Source organism: Pelophylax lessonae (assembly GCF_965119305.1).
Source record: "Pelophylax lessonae genome assembly, chromosome: 11".
Taxonomy (NCBI): Eukaryota; Metazoa; Chordata; class Amphibia; order Anura; family Ranidae; genus Pelophylax; species Pelophylax lessonae.
Window position 1 is genome coordinate 11,315,385 of NC_138778.1, and position 22,318 is coordinate 11,337,702.

Genomic DNA, 22,318 nt, shown 5'->3' on the forward strand with positions numbered 1-22,318 from the left:
ACCTTTTTACATCTCGTAAATCAGCTTACAGTCGATAAATGTAATTACGGCAGAGCCGGTGCGTTGTTGAGGATTTCACGTGCTGCTGTTCCGGAGATCTCACCCTAATCGCCTCCCGGGATTATGGAAGGATGCGTCTGTTCTCTGCTCATTAATGGATATACGCCGCCAATGACGTGCAGCCATGACATCTGCCTTGTGTCTGCTTTACTGGGGGTGACCAGGATGGAATCCGTCCTCCTCTGACAATCAATTAGATATTTCATAGAATTGTTTGTTGTTTTTGTGTCAATTGTACAGAAACGGTCAGTCCATCCGAAACGGATATTCCAGTGATTGGTGGAGTTTGTTGGGGTGGCTTTTTTATCTCTTGGGCTTAACCAAAGTAGGATCTTCCTGCTGTAGTCCCCTGGACTCGATTCCTCTTCACCTGGCAGTTTTGTGTGTCCCTGCCAGAGATGTATAGTAACGAAGTAGAACTACTTAAGTACTGTACTTAAGTACCGAAATGCGGTATCTGTACTTTCCTAGAGTAGAATTTTTTTCTCCTACTTCTACTTTTACTTCACTACATTTTTTTCGATGATTTCGATACTTCTACTCCGATATTTTTTTTTTGTGCTGCATCGTTACTCGTTACTTTTAAAAAAATTACCACTGCCAGAACAGTAGATGGCAGGTTGCATAAAGCTCAAAAAAATGTGTATAATGTCATTTGTAAATCAGCGCATACGAAAATAAAGGCTGTGTATAATAAAAGCTGCTATACCAAATCTTTGCAATAAAAAGAAAATATGAAACAAACAAATAAATGGTGCTACAGCGCTTAAAGTGCATCAAGAAACTACTAACAAACACCGGTTAATCATTTGAATAAATCATTTGAAATAATAAAAACAATATGATGTTCAAACTTTTGACTTCTTTCTTTAATAACTACATAACACAGTACTTGTACTTCTACTTTCACTACTTGAGTAGAAATTTTTTTTCAAAACTACTGGTACTTTTTACTTTTAGTACTTAAGTAGCAAATTTTTTGAAAAAACTACTTGCAATACTTAAGTAAAAAAAATGTTGAATACTTATGTGGAATTACTTCCACTTCTACTCAAGTCACTTTTTGATCGAGCACTTGTACTTTTACTCAAGTAGAAATTTCGAGTACTTTATACAAGTCTGGTCCCTGCCCACCTTCGTGTGTCCCACCTTCTCCTACAACATTCCCCCATCAGATAAAATAACCAGCAGGGATGGTGGGAACCCCTTCATAATGGACACAGCAGGTGTACAGGCCTGGGAACTCAGCACATGGATGGAAGGAACCCCTCATAATGGGCACAGCAGGTGTACAGGCCTGGAAACTCAGCACAGAGATGGAGGGAACCCCAGAACTCAGTGCAAGGATGGTGGGAGCCCCTCATAATGGGTTTAGCAGGTGTACAGACCTGGGAACTCAGCATAGGGATGGTGGGAACCCCTCATAATGGACACAGCAGATGTACAGACCTGGGAACTCAGCATAGGGATGGTGGGAACCCCTCATAATGGGTTTAGCAGGTGTACAGACCCGGGAACTCAGCATAGGGATGGTGGGAACTCCTCATAATGGGCACAGCAGGTGTACAGACCCCAGAACTCAGTGGAAGGATGGTGGGAACCCCTCTTAACAGGCACAGAAGGTAAATAGACCAATGTGCACATCAGGTATACAGACAGATAATGGGCACAGCAAGTATATAGACTCTAAAATTCAGCACATAGATGGAGAGAACCCCTCCTAATGGGCCCAGCAGGTGTACAGACCCAGGAACTCAGCACAGAAATGGTGGGGACCCCTCATTATGAGCCCAGCAGGTGTACAGACTCTGGAACTCAGTTCAACAGTGCAAGGATGGTTGGAGCCCCTCATAATGGGCTCAGCAGGTGTACAGGCTTTGAAAATCAGCACAAACATAGTAGGAACCCCTCATAATGAGACCAGAAGGTGTACAGACCTGGGAACCTAGCATAGGGATAGTGGAGACCCCTCATTATGGGCACAGCAGGTGTACAGACCCGGGAACGCAGCACAGGGATGGTGGGAACCCCTCATAATGGGCACAGCAGGTGTACAGACTCCGGAAATCAGCACATGGGTCTTGCCATTAGAATTCCTCAGAAATAGAACAGATTGCAGGAGGTTTACCTCTGTCTTTCAGACCAATCGCTGTCTGCACCGGGTCCACTAAAGTAATAATTTTTATTTTTTCCTTTTGAAAATGCTGAACCTCTGGCTTCAGTATTTTCTGAACTGGAACAAGCATGCAGATCAGGCAAAACAGAGAAAAGTCTAAAGCCCTGATCTGTGTACTTCATTTCAGACAAGGACTAAAGCCTGAGGGTCAGTTTGACAACCAAGCACCGAGCATTCTCAGAAGGAGAGGTCATCAGTGACCTCCTCCATGTTTCTGTGATGGGTTCCTCTGGGAAAACTCAGTAGAACCCCCAATGTTTTTACAGAAATTGACTTATAGCTCCTCGTCCTCTCCTCCTCTTAGTGTCTGAACCAGGAAAAGAGAATAATTCCCATAATACAGCAGCAGCTACCCAACTCTGTTCCAGGGCAAGGGTGTCAGGTCTCATCTGTTATTTGTTGTGGTTCTCCTTAATAAATGTCCATCTCTTGACTCAGAGTTCTGTTTTATCCTCCGCAGGCAGATTTCGGCAGATCTGATGAGATCAGAAGATTTGTGTTGATCTGAGTCTACGGTGCCCAACGTACAACCATGAGCTTCTCCTCGCTGCTGTCGCGGGGGGCAGCGGACATCCTTGAGGAGTTGCAAGCCTTGACGGCAAAGACAATGGAGAAGGTGGAGGTGACCAAACAGTACGAAGTAATCCGGGAGCTGGGCAAGGGGACGTATGGTAGAGTGGACCTGGTCATCCACAAGGCCAGAGGTGAGGAATTATGAGGGATATTCACACCTGGAGATCAGTATGACACCCTATGGGGGCAGGGTGGATTATGACATCCATAGGGAGAGCTGCTGCCTATGTGTGTGAAGGTTCTCATTTATTCAGGTCATGGTATAGCTAGAAGTGGTAAATCCAACTGAACCTAAATAAGTCCATTTGATAGTGACCAGCTACCACTGCCGGGAAAAGCTGCTGCTACTCTTTAATAATGCACAGAAAGTAGGCCACAAGCAACGTCATGGTAGATTAAACAGATGTATTACGGCAATGCAGTTAAACAAACAATGCTGGAATCCATAAACAGACAAATGAATGATGCTGCACTAGATAATGTAAACACTGAACCATATGATGGCAATCAACTGAGCAGTGGTGATACTAAACCAAATTATAACTGGTGCAAACAAGGCATTACCTAACCCAGATATAATGGTCCCTGTGTGCACACTACGCATATGGACCCAATAGAGGGTGGGCTTTTGTGTTCCTGTCAAAGGGGTACCCCTGGAGGCAAATGCAAAGTACCTGGTGCCTAATTGTCAGGGTTGGCTGGATTTTGTTGGAGCCCTTCTGTAAAGCGGTGCACGTGCAGATGTCCCTTTAAGAGTGTGCAACAGACCCCTAGTGGGCTGGTAAACAAGAAACACTCTCTAATGTATAAACTGTGTCAGTGTTAAGATAGGTACACATGGTTCAGGTCACCGCTCCAGGAACACAGGACTCTGGTCCAGATCAATTGGCAGTCTGAGGTCTTCATGTACCCAGGACCCAGTGTCTCAGCTCTGGTCCTCACAAGGCTAAATCTCTCAGCTCTGGTCCTTGCAACATGCAGTCTTCCAGCTCTGGTCCTCACAAGGCTCAATCTCTACACAGGTCTTAGACCTCTGATCCTTGTGTGGGTTAGGTCCCATTTTCTCAGCCCTCAGGCTCTGTCTCTCTCTCTCTCTAAAGTGGCCAGACAGGAGCCAGGAGCAGGTTCGTTCTTTCTTGCTCCCCGTGCAAATTGCCTAGAAAACTCTGTCCTCTCCTCCTTCTGTGGGTAATAAAGTCTTCAGCTCCATAAGCCTCCATTAACTTGTATTAAATGATGCTCCTTTAAGAACTACAGTTCCCAGAATCTATAGCAAGTTCTATCACCGCCTGATTGGCTCAAACACTGTTGTTGCAGGGAGGGAGGAGGGGAGTAGGAGCGAGTAGGATAAAGCAGGCAGACACATACAGCCCACAGCAGCAGCTCACATGGTTGCTCTGTTTACACTCTGCTTCGTTGCAGACAGCAGCCTGGTGATGGGTCGGGGGAGAGTAGGGTGGAGCAAAGCCAGCGGGCACCTGGCTACACACTTCCCCACCAAAGAGTCTTTGGTCCCCCAAAGGAGGGACTGAGTCTAACAACATATACATGGCTATAACCTGATGCAAGCTTTTAAAGTAAAACGGGAGGCAAAATTAGGTTAAAACATACAAAGACAAAAAATTTAAATAGGAACCTTGGCAAGGGAATCTCCAATCATTTGTCAGAGGGAGAGTGGTTGCCTTGACTATATACCATGGATACTAATGGGGTCCACGGAGGTGTTTCAGGGGGTGAGCCAAAGTCACCCTCAACAGAAACTGGAGTAGGGAGGGTTGGCATTTGGTGAGATCTTTGGATGGTAGTGATGGTAGTGATGGTGGTGGTGGTGGTGGGTCGGGTTGAGCAGGACAGAGGATTACTCAGCTGGCAGGCACCCGGCTACACTTGCTCACTGGCTGTCAAGCTGATTCTTTAGGTTTCATTAATTTCTGAGTGACTGACATGGAACCAGCACTCAGATTAGGAGCTCCTACTTCAGTAATGTCCTGCTCATGTGAGTAACTCAGAAAGCTCGGAAAAGTTATAGAACATTTTTAGTAGGAGGTCAACAATGGCGGTTTTCTATGAACTGTATCTAAAACCAAAACTTGAATTATTATTTTTTAAAATGCAGAAATTGGCCCTCTGTTATTGTCCCAGTCATAAATGTTTCTGGTAAAGAAATGAATGGGAAATCCAAAATTGTACAAATTTTACAATTCTTCCAATAGGGTCTACTGTACTGGTGATAACTGTATAAGAGGAGATTTCCCCACACTTTGGGAGATATCCCTTCACGTCCTGTTCTTCCCTGGGAAAGGAGGTGAAGTAATATCTCCCCAGTGAGAGAACAAAAAAAAATGTATTGCACACCAGTCCTACACATGTAGAATGTATTTTTCATGAGGTCTTTGTCCATTCTGCAGGCATCAAAATGGCTCTGAAGTTTTTGCGGAAGAAGACGACAAAGCAGAAGAGTTTCCTGCAGGAATATTGCATCTCCCGCTACCTCTCCACCTGCCCGTACATCATCGGCATGTATGATATCGCCTTCGAGACTGAAGAGTACTACGCCTTTGCCCAGGAGTACGCCATGGCCGGAGATCTCTTTGATATTATTCCACCGCAGGTTGGTGCCAAGAGACAATAGACATCCAATGCTTTATGCTTGGTCTGGTTTCCATCCCATAATGCTCTGGGAACATGGAGAGTGTGCTTTGTAGTTTCATGTCCATCATACAGTCATATAAAGCTGGTGAACCATCATGGCCACCCACTGTACTTTACTTTTCATAAGCCCTTGTTATTAGAACATGGAGATGTATTGCTCTGCCAGGGGGCAGTCAGTAAAAACCATCCTCCGGGACGCCACCACTGATGCTATATAGACAAAAATTTGGGTACCACTTTACAACCTTGGACATCCTATTCTAAAACTTTGACCTTTTATATGGAGCGGCCCCCAGGGCTGCTGTTAGAAATCATGGGGCCCCGTACAGGCTAGCTGACAGAAGCAGTGAACCAAGCCTAAGAGGCAATTCATGCAACCAAAATATCTGTGAGAATGAGCCCTTAATTATGTTTTTTTTTTTATTATTTTTTACAATTTTAGTGTTTTTATTTTTAATTTTTTTTAATTCAAATAGATTTTAACTTGGTTTTTTAACATGCAATGACAAAAGAGTATTTTTTACATTTTTTAACAGCCCTGTGGGGGGGTAAGTGAAATATCAGGGGTCTAAACAGACTCCCAAAGTCTCCCTTGTGAGACAGAAAATTGAGATAGAGATTGAGGACACAGAATCCTCAAATCCTTTTTCTGCAGACTCAACTGCAGAGTGAATGAACAGGAAGCGCTCTGTACAGAGGTTCCCTGTTCATTCACAAACTGAAGCATTGTAAACACAGGGAGGGCCACAGGGTGATTGTTTCCAGTAATTGCACCCATTCCTGCTGCTCTGGGGCCACCCTGTTGATCCTATGGGGCCTGGGTCCTGTACAGAAGGGCAGGTGCTACCCCCTTATCAGCGGCCCTGCTGCCTCCCCTTGTGGGTATAACAGTCTTCACTCTTCTGGAAAGGTTTTTACAAGATTTTGGAGTGTAAATGTGGGAATGTGTTCCCATTTAGGAGGTTGGATGAGTAGACCTGAACCACAATTAGTGTTCCAATTCCTTTCAAAAGGTGTTCAGAAGGGTTTAAGGTCAGGTCTCTGTGAAGGACACTTGAATTTTTTTACACCAAATTGCTCAAACTATGTCTTTATGGAGCTGGGTTTGTGTAAAGTCATGCTAAAATTGAAAAGGGCCTCCTCCAAACTGTTGCCTTATTTGTCCTAAATGTCTTTCTATGGTGTGGAACCACCTAAACCCATTTGGATCCACATACTTCTAGCCATATATTTGATGTGATGGTAAGGTGAACCTCACACCTCATTTTGGCAATATGGTGTGGGTAAATCTTTAAAATTGGATTGTAATACTTCTCTTTGCCATAGGCTGTAGACCTTGCTGAAGATTTTTATCCATTTCCAACAAGGCCACTTTTAACCGGAGCAAAAATGATATTTCTCTTGGCACATCAGGATCCCAGGAGGACCCATTGGACCCTGTGATTTGGGATGTAAAACGCTTGTATCATAGACTGTTGGTGTTCTGTGAGACTTGAAGATCAGGGCCAGGGTTGATATACCCTTTGTGCAGATAGATTAGGTTCTCAATGGCCTTCTTGGGTTTAGTGGAACATTTTTATGCTGGGTGTGAGTGGGGCTGGGACTTAGGCTGAAGCCCCTTCCACTGATATCTAGACCCTGAGAACTGCTCATTTCTACAGAAGGCCAAAGTTCATGATGTCCAAACTGTTCTCCCGCTCTGTATTATTAAATTAATGATGGACAGTGGTGCTTCCTTCACCCCTGGACAGACTAGCCGTGAGGCCTGCAAAATTGTCTACTATTGGTGCTACTTGGACTGGAAGGGGGTGGAGGAGCATGAGAAAGGCTACTTCTCACCTTTGTACTTGGGTAGAATGCAAATGGGGGGCCAAAAACTGTTCTCATATAGGGACCCTTTGGTAAATATGTCTGCCATTGCAGAGGACCTTTCCATGTCATTAAGTGATCTCTAACCTAGGCACTTCATAAAGGGAACCTGTAATTTCACTAAACTAACAACAGATGTACCAACCATCCTAATGTAAATCATGACTTCTGCTTAAGTCATGAGCTGGCCCACAGCCCCCACCCCCTGCACATCACCATTGGTCAGCAAGGCCAATCTTCATGGTTATGGGCCAATAGTAAGGTGAAGTAGGAGAGAGGTGGTTTTTTTATGCTAGCAGAAAGTGCAGAAGACCAAATGGTTTAGCTCATGAAGATAGGTGGAGGTACAAGCTGGCAGCCCTAAGCCTTCCACCTATTAAATTTTTCTTTAAATTTAGCAAGAGAGCAAGTGCCTCAAAGCAGTTCTGGTTCTCCACCCAGCTAAGAGATATAATCCCCCCAATGTGCCTGTTACTAGATGGGCATGTCAGGTAAAACCCCTAGTGGAGCTGTGACGGAATCCAGACACCACGACTGGGTATCTCCACCAAGAACCTGCTTCCTAAGCTCTGGAACAGGGGATCCGTAAATCTGGCTATAGTTACCCCAAGAACTAGACAGTACAAGTTTTGGAGTCAACCAGAATCAAACTGTTTATTCAAACACAAAGCACAAGGAGATGAACACTTCTGGGACAACCCCTCCCTCTTAGTCAATCCACACAAACATACACATCCCATAATAAGCTTACTTAAGGCAGACAGGAACAACAGAACAATGGAATGCAGGTATTCAACAATAACAAACCCCCACCCCACTAGCAAGGGTCTGAAGCACTTTTGCAATATCCTAGCAATCTGCAATATATCTTCATATATTTCCTGAAGAGACACCTTTCAGAAATATCATTGTCCCAAGTGAAAGAGGCCCTTCACTCTTTCAACACAAACCACACATATGGAACCCAGGATTACCGGGGTAACACGAAAGGCTGAGTCCAGTGTGGTTGTACAGCGAGTCTGATTAGTGCAGACCCGACTGGGGTTCTTGGTCACCCTGGGTGGAAAAGGCTCCTGTGACATGAGTCACTTTGGTTGGGGGGCTTGTGGAACCCAGATTGCTTTAGGGAGGTTGGGAGACTCCTTGTCCAGCTTCCCCAGTTCCTCCTATGTGTAAGACACAGGGTGACTTACACATAGGAGGAACTAGGGAAGCTGGACAAGGAGACTCCCAACCTCCCTAAAGCAATCTGGGTTCCACAAGCCCCCCCAACTAAAGTGACACACGTCACAGGAACCTTTTCCACCCATGTGAGATTACCCATTGATTCATCTGTTGGTGTCATTTTTCATTAGACCGAAATCTTCAAACTGTATCACAATGAAGCCTATGTTTATTCTTTCTTTGTCTTTTCAGGTTGGACTTTCTGAACACACCACAAAACGCTGTATCTACCAAGTTGCACTGGCCTTGGATTACCTACACAACCGCAAGCTTGTCCACCGCGACATCAAACCCGAAAACATCCTCATCTTCGACAAAGAGTGCCGAAAGGTGAAACTCTCTGATTTTGGCATGACCCGGATTGCAGGGACGACCGAGAAAAGGGTGAGCGGCACCATCCCGTATACGGCACCAGAACTTTGTGAGACTTCCAAGCACAGCGGGTTTGTGGTGGAGTACAGCATTGATGTCTGGGCCTTCGGGGTCTTGCTCTTCTGTATGATGACCGGCAACTTCCCCTGGGAAAAGGCTTTGCATTTAGACTCTTTCTATTACGAATTCCTACAGTGGCAAAAGTACAAAAACGCCAACGTGCCGTCTCAGTGGCGCCGATTCACGCCCCACGCCCTGAAAATGTTCAGCAAGCTGCTCTCCATCGAGCCGGATAAGAGATGCGCCATTAAGGATATTCTCTGGTACTTCGGCAAGAATTGGCTGATCAGCAAGGAGGAGCCTCCGACGGCCGATGCTAAAACCAACAACGACGTCTACGTCCACGTCAAGCCGCAAGTCCTTCCGTTCCTCAACGGCAACGCTCTCGACAGCAATAAATCCGACACCAGCCCCAGTTTATCTTTCTCTTCGTGCAGCAGCTATGAGGATGTTCCAAAAGACAGCAATTCAAACATGTTAGTTTCAACACCCATTGAGATCTGTGTCTGAAAAACCTCCACCCAAAATAATACTTCAGTAATGGGTGGATGATGTCAGGCCAAATGACCTACTGAACCCATGTGAGATCTCCGGACCTTCCCAACTCCATCCATTACAAGGCATCTCATTGGCTCTGCTAGGTTTAAGTTGCTAAAAAGGGCATCTGGGATAGTGAGACCCATGGTGGATTGGGAAAGGGGGGGGGAGGGGTTCAAACAGATCCTATATGAATAAGAAACCAGTGGGTGACTCCGCCCACCTCCATCTGACCGTATCTGTTCTTGGTGGAGGGATCCTTTAACTGTGGTAGTTTTCGCACCTTCTAGCAAATCGATCTGCTTGTGTGAGCGCGCCACGCAAATCTCCACCTTTACAATCGTTGCAGCCTTGAGCCAAGAAAGCAAAAATATTTATTAGTGTTAAGATGAAGTGTATTGTTTGTGTGTTAAGTCTTATTTATTTCCTGTGCTGTTTGTCCATTTGCGTGTCCCTGTAAGACATATCATTCGTTTTCACAAATATAATTATTTATTTAAGTAGAGCTGGCAGCTGGTTCATTTGTATCTGGTCCTGAATGCATTAAAATGTACGCACATTTTTTTTTTTTTTTTATTTAACTACAATAATAATAACAACAATAATAATATTATTAACAATAATGATGATGATGATGATAATATTAATAACAATAATAATAACATTATTAATAATGTATAGTCAAGAAAGAGGTGTGCACCTACTGTGGATGAAGAAGGACTCTGCATATGAGGGGAAGAACCCCTTGTAGGACTTTAGTGAGCCACCAACCCCGGAATATGGATTCTGTGAGAGAAATTTTCACAAATATAAATTTTTTTTTTTAAGCAGAGCCAGTGGGTGGTACTTTCTTATCTGGTTCCAAATGTAATACAATTTAAACTATTTTGTTAACTTAGAAACATCGAAAAGTGACAGCAGAAAAAAGATCAAACGGTCTGTCTACCCATTTTTTTCTTAATATTTACATGTTCTGTATTTTTTTTTTTTTATCAGGTCAAATAATAAAAAAATAGAATCATAACAACAATAACAATAGAAATGATAATGGTATTTTTTATTAGTATTACAATAATAACAATACCATTCATAATAATGTGTCCTCAAGAAAGAGGTGTGCACCTACGGGGAAAAGGAAGTGGGCAGAACCACCTGCAAGGCCAAGCCACCAACCTGGAAGAAGGATTCACAAACATAATTATTTATTTAAGTATAGCCAGCGGACGTTTTTATCATGTCCTGAATGCAATTAAATGTACACACATTTTTTTCAGCTGGACAAATAATAAAAATAATAAGTATAACAATAACAATTATAATATAATATTTATTATTATTATAGTTGTTATTGTTATGCTTATTATTATTATTATTATTTTTAGGTGGTTATTACTACCATTTTTATTATTTTTATTATAACAACAACAATATTAATAATAATAATAGTAATAGAATTTTTATTATTACCACTGTTATTATTTTTATTGTAACAACAAAAACAAAAGAAAATAATAATAATATAATTATTATTAATATTATAATAATAATAATAATAATGATAATAAAAAGAAGGAAAAGAAAAATATTATTTTATTATTATATATATATATATATATATATATATATATATATATATATATATATATATATATATATATATATATATATATATATATATAATTATATTATTAATAATTATATTATATTATTATATAATATTATATATTAATTATTATATATTATATATATTTATTTATTTATTATTTATAGTTTTATTATTATTACTGGAAATATTTTTATCATAACAACAACAATAATGATAATAACAAAATTAATAGAATTAATAATATTAATACCATTGTTATTTTTGTTATAACCACAATAATAATATAATTATTATTAACACTGTTGTTGTTGTTATTATTATTATTATTATAACAACAACAACAACAAACATAGAAAATAATAATAATATCAGAATTATTATTTTTATTATTATTATTATTATTAATAATAAGAAAAATATAATTTTTTGTTATTATTATTATTGTCATTGTTGATAATAACACGATTAATAGAATTATTATTATTACCATTGTTATTTTTATTATAATCACAATAATAATAGAATTAATTATTATTATTATTATTATTACTACTATTATTATTATTAATATTATTATTAATAATAATAAAAAGAAGAAGAACAAGAACAAGAAGAAAAATATTATTTTTGTTGTTATTATTGTCATTGTTATTGTTTTTATTATAACAACAACAATAATGATAATAACAATATTAATATAATTATTATTATTACTATTACCATTGTTATTTTTATTATAATCACAATATTATTATTATTAATAACGTTAATATTTTTATTATAACAACAACAATAAAAGAAAATAATGATCATAATAATAATAATAGAATTATTATTAACAATAATAATAATAAAAATAATAAGAATATTATTTTTGTCATTATTATTTTTGTTGTTATTGTTTTTATTATAACAACAACAATAATGATAATAACAATATTAATAGAATTATTATTATTACTATTGTTATTTTTATTATAACCACAATAATACTATTATTATTATTACTGTTAAAATGTTTAACAACAGCAACAATAATGATAATTATACTAGTATTGTTATTATTTTTGCCAATGTTATTATTTTTACTATTCCAATAATAATAATAAAAATAATAATAATAATGTGTCTTCAGAGAAAGAGCTGTTCTCCTACAATGGGCAAAGAACTATGCATGTGAGTGGTAGAACCCCTTGTTGGACCATACTGAGCCAAAGACCTGGAACAGGGATTCTGCCAGAAAGGTGAGGACACCCAGGGGAGGACTGGGCCAGGGGGCAGGGGGGCAATTGCCCCCCAGGCTGCTCTGATACCCCGTATTAAGGCTGCACCCCTTCTGCTAAAGACATGCCTAAATGATTCCTTGTAAAGAGAAGTAAAAAGTCCCCACCGCTGACCTACTGAGTGTGTGATGAAGACAAGGACAGAGTGCAGGCCTCCCCCCACCAGCATGGATGGTGTAAACTGTGTCTGAGCAGAGGCTGGTTCCATGCACCACTGGAGACTCTCCTCCCCTGGGGACCCCCCGACCAAGCTGTCCAATCTCCCCCAACCCCCCCCCCCCCCCCCCCGTGGTAGCCAGGTCGGGAACCCATATTCGGCCAGTAGAGAGTACCTGGTGCGGAGCTTCGGCCTGGAATGGGGGTCAGGTGGAGGCCAGGAAGATGCAGAGTGGGCGGAGGGCCGAGTCGCTGTACATGGGCCTCTGGTTTGTACTTGCCCCCTGGGCCGAAAGTTGCCAGTCAGCCCCTGAGGACACCTGTCCTGTGTACCTGTGCAGGTAAAACTCCAGAGGAGAAGTAAGCTGGGTCACTATGAAGACGATACACGGGACTTCCTGGCACATGCCATTCCAGCTTTTGGCCTTGGTGCCCGTCACATTAGTGGAGATATTCATATTGGCAAATCATGACTACCTGCTAAAGGTGGGCTGTGACCACCAGGGTACCTGGCTGTATCACCCTCAGCTGTGTGCCCCCCATCCCCAGCCCATACCCCTTCTCTGAGTATTGAGATATATTTACAGCTACTTTATAATGCAATACTGGAATAAAAAGTAATAATAATAAATTGTATGAGGGCCATGAGAATTAGGAAATAAAGCAGCCCAATAATACTATGGAAATGCAACCAACATTTTACCCCATTGTCTGAAAGGTTGCTCTGAGTTATGTCACTTTAACATCCTAAATTTAAAATTAAATGTCACAGTAACCCCACAACCTGGACTGTGACCCCCCAACCTGGACTGTGACCCCCCCAACCTGGACTGTGACTCCCCAACCTGGACTGTGACCCCCCAACCTGGACTGTGACTCCCCAACCTAGATTGTGACTCCCCAACCTAGACTGTGACCCCCCAACCTGGACTGTGACCCCCCAACCTGGACTGTGACCCCCCAACCTGGACTGTGACTCCCCAACCTAGACTGTGACCCACCAACCTGGACTGTGACCCCCCAACCTGGACTGTGACTCCCCAACCTAGACTGTGACCCACCAATCTAGACTGTGACCCCCCAACCTGGACTGTGACCCCCCAACCTGGACTGTGACCCCCCAACCTGGACTGTGACTACCCAACCTGGACTCTGACCCCCCAACCTGAACTGTGACTCCCCAACCTGGACTGTGACCCCCCAACCTGGACTGTGACCCCCCAAACTGGACCGTGACTCTCCAGCCTGGACTGTGACCCCCCCAACCTGGACTGTGACTCCCCAACCTGGACTGTGACCCCCCAAACCTGGACTGTGACTCCCCAACCTAAACTGTGACCCCTAAACCTGGACTGTGACTCCCCAACCTGCACTGTGACTCCCCAACCTGCACTGTGACCCCCAACCTGGACTGTAGCCCCCCAACCTGGACTGTGACCCCCCAAACCTGGACTGTGACTCCCCAACCTAAACTGTGACCCCTAAACCTGGACTGTGACTCCCCAACCTGGACTGTGACCCCCCCCCCCAACGTGGACTGTGACTCCCCAACCTGGACTGTGACTCCCCAACCTAGATTGTGACTCCCCAACCTAGACTGTGACCCACCAACCTGGACTGTGACCCCCCAACCTGGACTGTGATTCCCGAACCTAGACTGTGACCCCCCAACCTGGACTGTGACCCCCCAACCTAGACTGTGACCCACCAATCTAGACTGTGACCCCCCAACCTGGACTGTGACTACCCAACCTGGACTGTGACCCCCCAACCTGAACTGTGACTCCCCAACCTGGACTGTGACCCCCCAACCTGGACTGTGACTCCCCAACCTGGACTGTGACCCCCCGACCTGAACTGTGACTCCCCAACCTGGACTGTGACCCCCCAACCTGGGCTGTGACCCCCCAACCTGGACCGTGACTCTCCAGCCTGGACTGTGACCCCCCCAACCTGGACTGTGACCCCCCCAACCTGGACTGTGACTCCCCAACCTGGACTGTGACCCCCCAAACCTGGACTGTGACTCCCCAACCTAGACTGTGACCCCTAAACCTGGACTGTGACTCCCCAACCTGCACTGTGACTCCCCAACCTGCACTGTGACCCCCAACCAGGACTGTGGCCCCCCCAACCTGGACTGTGACTCCCCAACCTGCACTGTGACCCCCAAACCTGGACTTTGACCCCCCCAACCTGGACTGTGACTCCTCAACCTAGACTGTAACCCTCAACCTGGACTGTGACTCCCCAATCTAGACTGTGGCCCCCCAACCTGGAATGTGACCCCCCCAACCTAGATTGTGACCCCCCCCCCCAACCTGGACTGTCACCCCCCCAACCTGGACTGTGACTCCCAAACTTGCACTGTTACCCCCAAACCTGGACTGTGATCCCCCCATCCTGGACTGTGACCCATCACTATCCCCGCAGGGGTCACAATCTGTGGAGACTGACAGGTAATAGCACAGTGCGGCAATCTCTGCATTCTGCATATTGGCCACTAGGTGTCACTGCAGCACAGAGCAGGACTGCAGCAGGTGATGGCACTGACAGCAGATTGGGGGAAACAGCAGAGATGGGGGAGTTTGGGGAGATTTCAGTGCTGTGCAAAGACCTCAGGAGACCTGTGAGAGAAATGAGGGGGTCCCCAACCTGACCCTCAGTAATTGAATGCAGAGGAGCAAGCGGAGAAGAGTTTGCTGGAAGGGCAGCATTGATTTTAAGGTAAACTGTTTGCAGGGTTATGTTTATTTGTTTGATCAGAGTTGAGTTCTGCTCTGTGGCCTATCATCAAGTATTGAAGCTCCTCTACAGACATTTCATTGCCATTCAATTATTAGTAGAAGATAAGGGGGGATATTCAGGAGCATTTCCAAGCGCAGGGAGCAGACCGGGACCTGGAATTATTGCAATTTAGGGTCCTATGACCTCGTGCTCCATATTTCCCAAGCGATTAGAGGTGCACCGAATGGAAATTGTGGTGCCGAAACCAAAAATGCAGGACGCACTTGGCCAAAAACCTAAAATGACAGTTTTTTTTTAAAAATATTTCTATTATAAATATAAATGTGTTATATTCAACTTTTTAATATCAATTCAAATGAATATGGATTTATCGTCGGCCATTACTGGCACCTTTAGCTCAAGAAAAAGGAACCCCTTTGTGTATTTCTTCACACTGGTCCGCTGCGCTTCCATTGTGGTGTTAAAAATCTCCACTTTGAAAGGCATTGAAAACGCAGCAAGAATGCATCATTAACGCAGCGGTTACATTTTTGGTGCGGTTTTTGAGTCGCATGACTTTTGAAAAAACACACCATAAGCACAGTAAAATTGTGGTAAAATCGCCATGAGTTTGCTGTAAAATAGTGGCAAAAAATTGTGGTTTTGGTGCGTTGAAAACGCAGAAAGAACGCATCATTAATGCACCCGTTACATTTTTTATGCATTTTTTTTTTTTTTTACGGTTACATGACCTATGAAAAACACAGCAGTTCCTCCTATACTCCTTGTCCCAGCCTGTGTATTTTTTCATCTCTCTCCCCCATTGCTCTGTCTTCCTGACACAGTCATAGCTGATCAGCTGCATTCCCATGGGGTGAAGATACACCGTTACACCGGTTCCATAGCTGCCTGTTATCTTGTCCCAGTGCAGCTTAGTGTGCTTTATGTAGCTGGGCTTCCCCCTCCTCTCCCCCAGACTGCTTCCTGACCTATGCAACTTCTCCCCTTCACTGTCACTTCCCTCCATGTATCAACTCCTTCTATTTACCCATTTACTAACTGATCTGGAAGGAGTAAACTCCATTGTTTATCTTGTATCTACAGATAAGCCTATAATAGGACATACATGTAGATACAGTGAATATCTCCTAAATGTAGCAGCCGGTGATAGCACCAGCACATGTGCACTGAGCTCTCAATGGATGACAGACCATTCATAGAGAGAGCTGTGCTGTGACCATGACACCGGCGCGCATGCGTGTGAGTTACATCATCGCAGTTTGGCCAAACGACTGCATCCCAAGAACCCGGAGAGAAGACCAGAGGAAGACGGAATCCCTCTTAGTAGTGACAGCACACCGCTGGAGAGATCTGTTTTTTAGGTTAGAAAACTTTAATTAGGGGCTCATTCACACAGGTACTCTGGCTGTATGAAGGAGGGGGTTGGGCGGGAGCCGCCTGTCATTCTATGGGGATGCAGCTCCTGTATGAACACAGCCGTAGGCTCTAATTAGACAGGTGTTCAGGTGGGCGGCCCCCAATTGCACACTGTCTGTGTTCTGGCCGTACGCCGGCACCCCCACGCCTGTCAGATTAGGACCTGCAGCTGTGTTCATACAGATCCAGGGGCTCAATCCACATAAATGAACCCCTGATTCCCACTGTACAGACCACAGCACCCGTGTGCATGAGCCCAACCCCTCCCCCACACACGGATTTATTTATCAACTCAGATTCATCTTTTAGATTTAGCAGGAATTCTGTGAGTTATGTTGTATTTGTGTCTGATAATGATTTTATTGTATTTTTATTGAAATATAGCTTTATTTTTCCTTTGGGGGGGGGGCTGTCAGAAATCGCAGGGCCCCGTATAGACTTTCTTTCAGCAGCCCTGTGTATAATTTTTTTTTATATCTATACACAAATGTTTTACCTTTCATTTATATTTTAAACAGGTTGAGTTGTTTTACAAGGTGATCGTTTTCCAATCACAAACCACTTCCCGCAAACTGACCTACCTGTCCCTGCCCCTGCCCTTGCCCTTGCCCTTGCCCCTGTCCCTGTCCCTGCCCCTGCCCTTGCCCCTGTCCCTGCCCCTGAGCCGGCAATTTGGCTTTTAGGAGATAGCAGCTGCTTAGTCCCATATCCCCCCCCCCTCCTGCCCCACCGGGACCCCCGAGCAACTAGCCAGAACATCTCCCGGCTGGTTGGAGTCCCGAACAAAGCCGGATTCGGCTTTGATTGGGTCTCCGATGTAGAAACCCGGAAGCGACGTCACAACGTCACTTCCGGTGTACTCAGCTGCCAACGGCACCGACTTCACAAAAACTGTTAGTATTCAAAAATACACTCACTACTTTACACTGTTATACAAGCTGTACACTCACTATTTTACATTGTAGCAAAGTGTCATTTCTTCAGTGTTGTCACATGAAAAGATAGAATAAAATATTTACAAAAATGTGAGGGGTGTACTCACTTTTGTGAGATACTGTATGTAATATTTGGGGGTTCAAAGTAATTCTCTAGCAAAAAATACTGATTTTAACTTGTAAACAAGAAGTGTCAGAAATAGGCCCGGTCCTTAAGTGGTTAAAGGGATTGTAAAGGCAGGAGGTGCATTCTATGCATTAGGATAAAAAGCCTTCTGTGTGCAGAAGCCCCCCTAATACTTATCTGAGGTCCCTCTCTGTCCAGTGATGTCCACGAGTGTCTCGGCTGTCCGAGAGTCTCCCTCCTGATTGGCTAAGACACAGCAGCGGCACCATTAGCTGCTGTCAATCAAAGCCAGCTCGCCAACAGTGGTGTATTTTGGTTTTGTGCTGCCCTAGGCAAGACTAAAATTGGGGCGCCCCCCCTCCCCCTCCAAAGTAAATTTGCCCCACTCCTTCCCTAACGGATGTGAATCCCTCCGAAATTGAAGTCAAGTTCCAGCGTGAACCCCTGAGATCTCACGAGGGGGGGGGGGGGGGGGGGTTGTGAGAGAGAGGGGGGTGGGTGAGTGAGAGAGAGAGGGGGGGTGAGAGTGAGAGAGAGAGAAGGGTGAGAGAGGCAGCTCTAGCAACCAGTGGCCAATAGAGTCTCTGCTGCCCCCCTGCAAAGTGCCGCCCTAGGCCTGGGCCTTGTTGGCCTAGGCCAAAATACAGCGGTGCTAGCCAATCTGGGAAAGAGGGGGGTGGGGCCGGGTCGCAGCACAGTGTCTGAATGGATACAGGGAGCTGTGACTCGGCTTTGGTGCCCCCATAGCAATCTGCTTACTGTGGGGGCACCCACTCGGAGGGAGGGGCCAGGAGCACAGAAGAGGGACCCGGGAAGAGGAGAATCCGGGCTGCTCTGTGCAAATCCAACTGCACCGAGGAGGGAAGTATAACATGTTTCTTATTTTTCCAGCTAAAAAAAATCAAACTTTACAATCACTTCAATTACGTCTTTCTCGATTGAAATCATTGTGTGTAAAAATAGCGGCGTTCCCGCAGCTACTCGCGTCACACACAGCTTCCCATATCGCATGCTGCGCCCTGAACGCAGACAGGATACATTCCATGGAAGCCTCAATACAAATGAACTTTACCATCTGAAATAGTTCACATAACTGACATATTTAAAGCCGAGAGGGGAGGATCATTGCATATCCCTATGTCTGTGAATAATGAATATTCTGCCATAGCTCCACTATCTCCAGGAAACAGCGAGAGCAGGCCCCTCCCACCATGCAGAGGTAGCCTAAAGCAGGTCTGACATGTTGGGGGGGGGGGGGTGGTGGGGGGCAATCCTTAGACTTTTAGTCATCATTTGCATAGGAAATTCCCTGATGGAGCTTCATCACTGCTTTTATTAAAATGTGCAGCGGTTTTTTTAGACTGTGATACTGAATGTACGTTCGTTCTGTGCAAAATCGAAGGTTTATCTCTAGCTCAAATGGCTTATCATTCATAAAGAGAAAATAAGGAAAATACCACATTATGGCTGCTAGATGGCGCTGAGAATCATAGGAAAAACTACTTTACTAAGATTATCAGCTCCACCTAGTGGCCATAGTTTTGGTATTTTTTTTTCTAATTCTCTCTTCTGTATGAATGAATACTATTCAACTCCGGCAAGGAAATACCCTAAAAACGCACACTTAAGCTGGATACACACTATGCAATTCTCTTTTTAGATTTTTTTTCCTTTAGATTTACCAAAGCAATATAATATAAGGTCAAACCTAAACACTTTCAATTCGTATGCAATCTGACAGGCCCTCACACTATGCAGTTGAAGGTAAATCTAAAGGTAATCGAACAACAAAAGTTGTATAGTGTGTATCCAGCGTACCCGGCCTTAACAAAACTTCCCTGTATTTCATCTAATATGCCTATTTCTTATGATTGTAGGCTCCACCTAGTGGCCATAACGCAGTGTTTCCCTGAAATACCTTAATCGAGAAAATACCAAATTATTGCCACTAGATGGAGCTGTCCACCACAGAAAAGTACTTACTAGGGTCATCAGTGGCCAAAATGTTGGTATTTTCCTGATTCACTCTTAGTATGAATGAATAATATTAAACTCCGAGAAGAAAATACCCTAAAAATTCACACTAAGAGGTCATCCGACCTCGACAAAATTTCCCTGTGTTTTGTCTAATATGCTTATTTCTTCGAATTGTAGGCTCCACCTAATGGTCATTATGCAGTGTTTCCCTGAAATTCCTTAATCAGGAAAATACCAAATTATTGCCACTAGATGGAGCTGCCAATCATAGAAAATAAATACTTATTTACTATGGTCATCAGCTCCATCTAGTGGCCATAACTTTGGTATTTTCCTGATTCACTCTTCTATATGAATGGAAACTATTTAACCCCAGGAGGAAATACCCTAAAAATTCACACTAAGAGGTCACCCGGCCTCGACAAAATTTCCCTGTGTTTTGTCTAATATGCTTATTTCTTATGATTGTAGGCTCCACCCAGTGGCCATAATGCAGTGTTTCCCTGAAATACCCTAATCAGGAAAATACCAATTTATTGCCACTAGACGGAGCTGACAATCGTAGAACATAAATACCTATTCACTAAGTTCACCAGCTCCCTCTAGTGGCCATAATTTTGGTGTTTTCCTGATTCACTCTTCTATATGTATGAATATCATTCAGAGAGGGGAGGAAGTACCCTAAAAATGCACAGTAAGGGGTCTATTTATAAAATCTTGCTGGACAGATATCACAAGCATTCGCCCAGCCTCAACACATTTTTCCTGTATTGTGTCTAATATGCTTATTTCTTATGATTGCAGGCTCCACCCAGTGGCCATAATGCAGTGTTTTCTGAAATACCTTAATCAGCAAAAGATAAAATTATTGCCACTAGATGGAGCTGACAATTATAGAAAATAGATTCTTAATTACTAGGGTCATCAGCTCCATCTAGTGGCCATAATTTGGTATTTTCCTGATTCACTCTTCTGTATGAATGAATACCATTCAACCTAGAGAGGAAATACCCTAAAAACGCACAGTAAGGGGTCTGTTTGTTTATAAAATTTTGCTGGACAGATCTCACCAGTATTCACCCCGCCTCATCCAATGCTTCCCATATTTTGTTTGATTTGCCTATTTCCTATGATCTAGTTTCCTATGATCTATTTCCTATGATCTATCATCTAGTGGCCATAATGCAGTGTTTCCCTGAAGTACCATACTTAAGGAAATACAAAATTATCGCCAGTAGATGGAGCTGACAAATATAGAAAAAAAAAAACCTTTTTAATAGGGTTATCGGCTCCCTCTAGTGGCCACAATTTGGTATTTTTCCTTATTCGGTCTTCTACTTTTGATGAATAACTTTCAAAAGTTTGGCCCACACTAGAGGGGTCCATTTATAGAAAGGAAAAAAAAAATCACTGTATGAATATCACAAGCGTTTGCGCAGCCTCTACAACGGCCATCACTAAATGGCGGCCCGCGGTCCATTGGCGGCCCGCACGATGCTTTCACCCGGACCGCGAGGCCGCCTCCTTTATTCATTCAATGGTTTGCTGGGACCGCGGGTGTCCCAGCAACCAGTGACGTACTGTGTGTGCGCTGCGGTTCCCGGCCGGTGTCCTGTCGGGCCGCGAGTAGGGGCGTGACGTCACGCGCACGACCCGCCCCCCGCTCCTGACTGCGGCTCCCATTCAGCCAGGCAGCGAGTTGGGGCGTGACATTATGTGCGCGCCCCGCCCCCCTGCTCGTGGCTTCTGGCTCGGCTCCTGGCTCCAGGTATGTGGAGCACAAGGGGAGAAAGGAATGTAGTCATAGCTGCACTTAAAGCTGATGGGAGGTTTTTAAAGTCTGCAGATTGATGGGCATATTTTGTAGTGCTCATTAGAGTGCCCCATAAAAAAAATGTGCCCATCAGCATGCCCCTTATTTTATGTTAAGGGGCACTCTAATGGGCAGATTTAATGTTAAGGGGCACTCTAATGGGCAGATTTAATGTTAAGGGGCACTCTAATGGGCAGATTTAATGTTAAGGGGCACTCTAATGGGCAGATTTAATGTTAAGGGGCACTCTAATGGGCAGATTTTATGTTAAGGGGCACTCTAATGGGCAGATTTTATGTTAAGGGGCACTCTAATGGGCAGATTTTATGTTAAGCGCAACACTGATTTACACGGTTTTGCCCATCAGAGTGCCCCCTAACATAAAATGTGCCCATCAGAGTGCCCCCTAACATAAAATGTGCCCATCAGAGTGCCCCCTAACATAAAATGTGCCCAGAGTGCCCCTTATTTTATGTTACGGGTCACGCTGATGGGCCTATTTTATGCTAGGGGCACTCTGATGGGCACATTTTATGCTAGGGGCACTCTGATGGGCACATTTTATGCTAGGGGGCACTCTGATGGGCACATTTTATGCTAGGGGGCACTCTGATGGGCACATTTTATGCTACTCTGATGGGCACATTTTATGCTACTCTGATGGGCACATTTTATGCTAGGGGGCACTCTGATGGGCACATTTTATGTTAGGGGGCACTCTGATGGGCACATTT

General features: G+C 43.9%; 1 protein-coding gene across 1 annotated transcript in view; it reads left to right on the forward strand.

Moving 5' to 3' along the window:
• LOC309567119 (serine/threonine-protein kinase SBK1-like) overlaps nucleotides 1–10,028 on the forward strand; it is a 20,706-nt gene extending 10,678 nt beyond the window's left edge. Inside the window, exons 2-4 of the mRNA XM_082272450.1 lie at nucleotides 2,697–2,940; nucleotides 5,218–5,420; nucleotides 8,747–10,028. Of these exons, the coding sequence (XP_082128576.1) occupies nucleotides 2,769–2,940; nucleotides 5,218–5,420; nucleotides 8,747–9,496 (1,125 nt within the window). The 5' untranslated portion in view covers nucleotides 2,697–2,768 and the 3' untranslated portion in view covers nucleotides 9,497–10,028. The remainder of the gene's footprint in view (nucleotides 1–2,696; nucleotides 2,941–5,217; nucleotides 5,421–8,746) is intronic.
• The last annotated feature ends 12,290 nt before the right edge of the window (nucleotides 10,029–22,318 follow it).